The sequence below is a fragment of the Nicotiana tabacum genome, chromosome 13 (genome assembly GCF_000715075.1).
Source record: "Nicotiana tabacum cultivar K326 chromosome 13, ASM71507v2, whole genome shotgun sequence".
NCBI classification, from domain to species: domain Eukaryota; kingdom Viridiplantae; phylum Streptophyta; class Magnoliopsida; order Solanales; family Solanaceae; genus Nicotiana; species Nicotiana tabacum.
The window spans coordinates 100,923,646-100,932,594 of NC_134092.1; the positions used below are offsets into that span (position 1 = coordinate 100,923,646).

An 8,949-nucleotide genomic window follows, 5' to 3' on the forward strand; every position below is an offset into this window, starting at 1 on the left:
CGGAGGGACGACCAGTCACCATCGCCACCGCAGATGACTCGGGGGCATCAGTTTTTGCCCTCTTATTCTTTTCCCCGGCCGCGGAGGAACATCTTTTCTTTTGTTGTTTATCCTCAGGTCGGGGACTCCATAAAGAAGTGTTTGCCCCCGAAACAGGCCTAGAGATACATGTTCGAGTAAGTGCCTCCTGAAGCAGCCTCGCTGCATCAGCAGAATCATCCAAGACGTCCTCCTCAGGGACATCAACACAACCAGCAGGTAGACCTAATTTCGTGAACAAGTCAGAAGGGTTCGACCAAGTTCTTCATATACAAAAGAAATAGAAGCAAGGTAAGTTAAAATTATCATGATTTTTGTCCTTCCACCCATATTTAAGGGCCAGTTCTTTCCACAAACGATTTTCGGGCGTCATGACGTCCAAGATCTTCTAAATTCACCGGTCCAAGCCTTCCACCACCGATGGGATCCATCGAGTTGCTGAAATATGCGAAGGGTGAAGAGTCGATACGGCCATAGAAGAATGTTTAGTGAAAGAAAATATATTAAATAAAGATCTTACGAGTGCGGTTCCAAGCGGCCGGAAAGGATGAAGTCGTTGTCGAAATGATATTATTGGTGGAAACTACAACGAAGTGTTCCGTCCACCCACGGTCATTATCATCATCCATTCTAGTCAACAGAGCATGGTGACCACGTTTGCAGAGGTTTATCATACCCCCATGAAAAATCTTGGCGAAGTACAGATTTACCATACTAGCTAATGTTAGGTCTTCTCCAGTCTCTCGGCACAAACGTCGAATGCAGGTGACCATCCTCCACACTGAAGGACTTACCTATGCCAAACACACCTGGTAGTAGAGGCAAAACTCCGCAATCATAGAATCAAGCTCTCAACTCAAAGAAAATGCACCAAAAGTAAAGGGATACGTGTAAAAATATATAAAATCTTCCTTGGGAAGGGTCACTCGTTCCGATAGATCAGGAGCAATGATATTCAACTCATGGCAGCGACAGTCTTTCTTCATATCACGAATACTGAAAGGACGAATGGAAGAAGGGTACCTACTAACATCCCTTGTACGAGGGTTAGCATTAGGGAATTTCTCTTCAAAATCCTTTGCGGTACTGAGTCTTCTTGAGATGATGGAACCTTCCGTTGGAGGAGCAAAGTCCTCGACTTTCTTCTTGTTCTTTGAAGAACCGACACACTTGGAGGAAGAAGCCATTGAATAAGAAGAAGGAAAAGGTTTTTGTTTGAAGCGAATTAGACAAAAGATGGAGAACAAAGATACAAATTAGAAGCTCGAGAAATTATGAAGTGCAAAGGAAAAGAATGATGCGTATAAGTAAAATTTTAGCGACTAAATTCATGTCCATGATTACCTTGATAATCGGGAAAAGTTGTGTTGAATCGTGGGATGACACGTGTTTGGGGCATTAAATGCGGAGAGACATGCGTCTAATCAACCGTCAAAAACCTTCAGAGGGAGTTATAGTAATTTCCGCCAAAAGAGTATTTCTACCAACTTTCCGGTAACATAAAGTTATATCACTGGAAAGCAGGGGGACTATCTGTATAGGGTGAAATATGATATGACATGTGGTCATCTAAAGGAAAGACACGTGGAACCCAAGACGGGGATGACCGAAGACCGAACGCATCCATTCCACTTGTCACCGGAAGGAATAACGTTCATAAAGGTGTATTAAATGCTCTGCGCCCGGTAGCATTTAATAAGGAATATTATGCAGCATTAAGAGCGACGACCCGTTATAGAGAATTTGACATTTATGTTCACCGTTACATCTTCATCAATGACCCTCATTATTGACATTAAAGGAGGGCACGATCCTAGGACCTCCTTCTCTAGACACATTTATAAATAGTGAGCCCAGTTTTCATTATAAATGGGACGAATTTTCTGGCTAAACTTACACTACATTCTATACAAAGCTTAATACAATCTTACTTTTTCGCTTTTTGATCTCATCATTGCTGTGCCCGAAAACCTTGTTCCCGGAACTATCATCTCTGTTGTTTCATCTACATTTTAAGGCTAAGTATTGTACATTTCTTCAATTATTGCATTATTTCAGGATCAAGTTAATTCATTTATCTAGAAACCATGTATAAATTCATCTGTACTGTTTTACGGGTAAACAATCATGTTGAGAAATTTTTGGGGAAAATACTCCATGTCAAAATTTGGAAGTATACTCCTAGTTATCGCTAAGTTTTTAAGGTGATTGTCAGGATTTCTAATCAAAAATCATGATGATCACCATAATATGCTTATGGTGCTCGTCAAAACTTCTGGCCAAAATCTGGTGATGAAAATTTGGAGGGATTCGAAGGAACATCTGCATCACCCAAAATCGATCTTGTGCTCTTGAATTACTAAGTTGCTTTAATATTGTCAAAGTAATCTATCTATTTCCAACATAATTTTTGGTCAATAAATATTTCATGATCCTCCTATAATATCCTTTAATTTTTGACAATGATACTTAGATAAAGTGTACGTAAATCAACAAACAAATACATGTGTTATAAGAATAAGGATCGATATTCTTTAAAAGCAAACACATGCATTATATGTTCATTCAGCAACTACTTCTAAATCTGATAAATAGAGTATTTCATGCTAAATTAATCTAAAGCAAGATAATATGGAGCGTGTACGCTTTATTCTCATTTACAAAAAACAGAAAAGTATAATCTGACGAAAAATAAAGCTCGGACTTCACCGGCACATAGAACAAAAGAGAGAGAAAAAAAAGCAAAGAGTTGAAGCTATAATGAATCAAAATAATAAACTAAGCAGTATGCAACCTAATAACTAAACAAAATCTCATCTTTGCAGGAGGGTTGCTTTTGTTATATAATTCCTCCAAATCAACATTGTTAGGAAAAATAATGGCTATTCAACGCCTTTGACTTTAGAAGATTTAATTTGACGCCAAAAGCCAAGAGGAAGAAATAAGAGCATTTTTTGTTTTATAATTTAACTTCTCCTATTAATTTGAGAAGAAAAATGGTTCTTTTTATTTTGTTTACACTAATTTTACTGCCGCTCCATTAACCTTTTTTACTTTTCTTTTTTATCGCTCCAATAACCTTAATTATAGTTTTGTTACCTTAATTATATTTCTGCTGGTTTTAGGGTTTCAGTCTTGATTTGTACAAAAAGGATCCACTTTTTACAAAATAAAAGTGTACTTTTATGTTCACCAGCATATATTAAGACCAAAATACACCTAACCCGTACTTATGGTTATGGAATATCTTGATTTTGTTGGATTTGTAGACAAATAATTTTTCCCTATACATAGATTATGCCATTAATTATACACTACTATACATTATACTCCCTCCGTTCACTTATCCACTATTGATTTTGCACGCCCCTTAAAAAATAATAAATAAAGTACATAATGTACCATAATACTCATATTAATTGGTATATAGTCATAATGAATTTGAAAAATAATTTGGAATGAATAATTAATTCTAATGGTAAAACAGAAAAAATAAATTATTTTTCTCTTAATATGCGAAAAGTGATAAGTAAAAATGAAAATTTATTTATGAAATACTTGACAACTAAAAGTGAACGGAGGGAGTAGATATCATACGGCTATTTTTAGTTTAAATCGAGGTTCATGGGTAACAACTACTTCCTCCGGTCCACTTTAATTATTTTTTGACTTTTTTTTTGTGGTCCATATTATTTAGTTTTTTTAGATATCAAGAAAAAATTAATTTTTTTTTTCCAAAGTTGCTCTGAAGTAAGGAGTCTATGTCTAAAAGTATTTGTTATATTTCTAATGAACAAATTAAGGTTAGTATAGTCAAATTCATTGTTAATTACTGTTAAAATATGAATTCTTTAATATGTGTGAAAACAATAAAAAATTAATTAAAATGAACCTAAAGGAGTATTAAATAGCCGAGTTCATGAGGTAATTAATACTACAAATTATTTGGGTGCATTAATAATTCATGTCAAGTTTTGGGTTTTTTTAAGATATATTACCTTTATTTTATTTTGTTTTGATATTTTACTTTTTCTTATCAGTTATACATTGGTTGTGATACTGGATGGGTTAGCCTCTTTGCAAGAAACTCCCAACTTCCTGAAATCAGACAAATACGGCGCTTCCTATTCCTGTTTCATATGTACTTGTTGCCACCTCGGACAATCAAATTCAATTCTCAAGATTCATTATCAACAGCTCCAACCCTGTACCCTCAATTTTAATTCACTCTTTCGATCCATTCTCTGCTCTAAACCCCAAAAAGACAGTAACTTTTAGCTCATATTTGGTGTTTGAGAGCGTTGGTTCAAATCAAGAATCTTGGTTATGGTGTTGAATCTTGAATAGTTACATTATTTAAAAAAATACACTTTTTTTTTAATTTATAGAATAAAAAAGTTTCTGAATAAACATCCTATCAATGGCGGGAATAGCAATAGTATTGGATCTACTGAGGAAAAATCCAAGCTTTACTGGTCAAACTCTTAATTCTTATGGCGCTTTCTCAGCCAAAGTTGCTGCCTCAGCTGCTGCTGCTTCTTCTGTTGCTGCCACTTACCCTTTTGCTGCTAGGGCTTTTTTTGGGTATGTCTATATACTCCTCGCTCTTTACTACTATATATGCTATGTTTATTTATGTTTTTAATAATAGGGGCTCTATAGGAGTGACATTATATTAGTTTTTGTAATGTACTTAGTCTTTTAGTTGTTTTCGGGTAGTGATTTAATGAGCTAAAAAGAAATTCTTTTGTGTTTGGCGGGTTAAGTTCTGATTTCTTGAGGTGAGAGTGGTAATGTGAAGTTTGTTGGGTAATGTGCTCCTTTTTCCAGTGGTTGAATACATGATGGTTAAAGAAACAATGCAAGTTATGATGACTTTAGGTAATTGCATTCCTTGATCGTATGACTCTATTCATAGTTCAATTAGTGGAGGCAACCTTGTTTTGTAGAACTCGTGCTAGTTTTCCTAGTTAGGGGCTTTTGGGTTGTGATTAAATGTGACAAGATCAATTACCTTTGTGTATGACACTTTTTTTTAACCAGGAAATCCTGTAGGGCTAGTGGGTTCGAAACTCGGTGGATATTGGGCCCACCCCTCTATCCTTCTCCGCTTTGCCTAACCCACATAGCACGAGCTGTGCTCTTCCCACTAGACAAAATTAATCCCTGGGCCAATCCTTTGGCGTATGACATATTAAGTTTTAAGTTCTCGAAATCAGATTGGATAATGAGGACTCTGGAGTTTGTTGATTGTATGCTCTTTTTCTTAATGATTTAGAATTTGGTTAAAGCGTAATGTCTACTATGATATCTGTTTCAAACTTGACTCATTTGTGATGGAATTTATTAGAAATCTGTTACTGTAGTTCTCATTAGGGGATTTCTCGTAAAGCAAACTGTAATTCTCATATTAAATTCCCCAGCATCACTAATTACTCTATAAGATCTGCAACACCAATTGCCTGCAAATATCTTTACTGCTCACAAGTCTGAGTGGGTTGGTGTAGCTAGCTAGCTGCTTCTTGCTGATTTAAATAATTTAGTTTTCTCAGGCTAGAACAGACTACAGCGACACAAGTTGGTTTACTAGATTCTTTTCTATATGTTTGTCCCCGTCTTCTGTCATAAGAAATAAGTTCATTCTCTGCCTCTCGACACTAATTTGTTTCTACTATGAGCAAAACCTTGACTGCGTGTTGGTTTGGCAGTAATGGTGCAGCAGGAGTTTCATTTTGCGATGCTGGCACGGGATTTTCTGAAGATTATATTTCTAGTATACCGAGTGAATCAATAATTAACTTTCAGTATGAGTCGTTGAAGCACAGTACCAAACAATACAACATTGAGTTAAAACCTTTATTCTCAGCATTTATGTGGAGGAATCTTGCACTGACTTCCTTGAGATCTTTCCTACTATTTTATTTACCTCTTCTGGAGCCCCGTGCTAACATGGAGGATGAGGATGATGAGGATTTCCTACAGGATACTGAGGAAGATCGCCGAGTCGATTTGGTGACTCCATTCAAGAAATCAGTGAAACAGATTGGTCGTGAGGTAACCTTGCAGAACTGCTCCCCGACCCCTCATTTCTCCATGCTATGCTCTTGTCACTTAACCAACTGCCTAAGTTTTTCTTCAATATCTTTTGTTGAAAGTGTTAAACAATACATCTCTAGTGATATTTCATTTGTCCAGTATTCACTTTGGTTTGCTTTGGTATTTTTATTTCCATGCTCTGGTCCTAGAACTTGTTGTAGCATGTATTTGCAGAATATAATGGCTAACAAAGTTGCTCATCTTGATTGGTCAAGAAGATAGGCTGCCAAAAGATGGCAGGATAAGTCCTAAGAAAATTTTACTTTCTTGTAATTATAGCGGATTCGTTTATCCCTGCATCTCTGGGAGATGAAAAAAATTCATCCAAAACTGGAGGTGCTTGTTTTGTGGGGTCAATTTAAAAGTTTGTACTTGTATCTTGCCTTAAATATAAAAGATTGATAGTTAGAATGACTGAGCTGTAATTTAATGGAAATTTTGTAATGCTTAGGCAAGTTTGAGTGTTGATGCTTCAACTAACTTGTGACGCCTTGATCTATTTCACTTGAGCCTAGAGGTTCACTCAACATCTGTTATAGCTAATAGCTTGTGTTCATTCGACGATCAGATGGTCTAGGTAAACAGTGCAGCAAAACAAATAGTGGTTGAAAGTGTAAATGTAAACAGTTTAAGGTATTTTGTCTTATTCATTGAGAGCTTTTTGTTTTTAGCTTTTTTTCTTATCGGTAAGCAAAAGATTTCATTACTATTAAATTGCCAAGCACTATGATGGTGCTAGGCATTATAGAACAGCTGTTTCGGATTTTACTATGTCTGACTGTTCTTTAAGCTACTGATAAACTCTTAACACTTTTTCACATCATATACATCAGACAAATACATCAGAATGCTAGTTTACATAAAACATCTATGTTTTAAGACATGTATTGATGATGCCTTCCCTTCAAAACATTTCTGGTTCCTCTCTTGAGATTGTCCAAAAAACACATGCTGGAATGGTTCTCCAGATTTCTTCAACTCTTTATTCCTTTTAGAAAGCATCCAGCTTTTTAGTACTCCCTCTGTCCCAATTTATGTGTCATAGTTTCCTTTTTAGTCCGTCCCGAAAAGAATGTTATACTTCCTTATTTAGAAATAATTCAACTTTATATTTCCCCATTTACCCTTGATTAGATGATTTACAGCCACACAAATATCTATGGCTTATTTTGGACCACAAGTTTTAAAAGTCTTCCTTTCTTTTTTAATCTTTGTGCCCAGTCAAACACTGCCACATAAATTGGGACGGAGGGAGTAGCTTTTTCTTTTTATAGTTGATGGCATCATCCAATTTATCCCAAAAATATACCAAAAAAGATTCCAAATCTGCCCAGTAACTGGGCAATGCAAAAATAATATCCTGTTTTCTTCCTCCGTTTCTACAAAGCTGCATACCTCTCCTTTTCAAGTTGGACTGTATTTTTATTTAAGTTTAAACTATCAAAAAAGAGTAAGTGATGCTTCACTTTTTGTATGGACGCTTTGCACCTTCATGTTTCTCCATGTCATAAGCACTCTTTTATCTTCATATAGATTGACTGTTAGCTGCTGACGTAGTAGCCATATTAAATATCATCTTCATCAATTCCGGGAAGCGGAATGTTTTATGACATTATGCATTACATTTGCTTTTATAATGGGTTGACTGGAGAAGGGAATTTAGTATAGACTCGATTCCTTGTTGAGTATATTATGGTCCCTTAACTGATTTCTTACATCTTACCTTTTCTTGGAATGATGTGTTTTTTGTATAACTTGCTTCCCATATTAGTAGTTTAAAATGACCTAATGGTTTAGTTTTGTTGGTTTTAAACTCTCTCATTATGCTTCAAATCATGCACTAAATATGGTTTGCAATTAACATTATGTGTCTTCTGGTCAGACTGCTGTTGTAACTACGAGACGTGTCCTGGAAAGATTAGCTGTCCACTATGTTTCACAGCGCGTGGCATGGAAGCTTCTAAAAGGTACTTTCTTTCTTGTCTGTAAGCTTAAATCTATAGTCCTTGTTCTGATTGACATTGAAAGACACCTAGCGTTTATCTATTTCTGCAGATGTTCCCAAGTCAGCTGCACGCAAGGCTCAAAGGGGAATGCCAAGTGTGACCTATTTTTGCAGTGTCACAAGAACAACTTGCAGAGGTTTAACATTATATGGCAATACTATTCTTCTCATCTGGTTCACCTAGACTAGCCACAATTCTTGAATATTCACCTTCCCACTATCTGATCAGGTCATTTTCTGGGAGTTTTGGCGTCATGGTTTGTGCAAGTTGGCATTGATATCTGGCGATTTTTCAAATCTAAACAAGATGATGACATGCTTGAGGGATCAGAAAAAGTTCAGATTCTAGGAAGGAAGATTTACATTGCTAGTGTCAGATGTGGTGCATCTCTTGTTTTCGCTTCTATAGGGGCAGGGATAGGAGCAATGATGTTTCGCCCTACAACTGGCCAGTGGATTGGTAAGTTCATAGTATGCTTTTCCGTACCTATAACAAACAGCATCTTTACAATATATCTAGTTAATCAAATCATGTTTTTTCAGGATGCGCAATTGGGGATGTGGCTGGCCCGGTCATAGTAGCTTTTTGCTTTGACAAAGTTCTTCACATAGAACTGTGATGACTCTCTTCCTGGTTATATATCAAGGTCATAATTGATATAGGGTAATGTGGTGGTTGAAGCTTTTTTCCTCTCCCAATTAAGAAGTGCAATTTTGTGCTTTTCTTTTACTTGGTTCCTTTAGCTCTGGAATAATATTTGTCATAGATACAATAACCAATCTATTACATTATGAGTTCTTTTTTTTTA

The 8,949-nt window shown here is 36.1% G+C and overlaps 1 protein-coding gene across 1 annotated transcript; it reads left to right on the forward strand.

Annotated features, from left to right (window-relative positions):
• The first annotated feature begins 4,094 nt into the window (after window positions 1-4,094).
• Window positions 4,095-8,949, forward strand: LOC107772810 (uncharacterized). Its single transcript, XM_016592280.2, has 6 exons — window positions 4,095-4,623; window positions 5,748-6,093; window positions 8,018-8,102; window positions 8,191-8,277; window positions 8,370-8,600; window positions 8,684-8,949. The coding sequence occupies exons 1-6, from the start codon at window positions 4,460-4,462 to the stop codon at window positions 8,758-8,760; spliced, it is 990 nt and encodes a 329-aa protein (XP_016447766.2). The 5' UTR covers window positions 4,095-4,459; the 3' UTR covers window positions 8,761-8,949.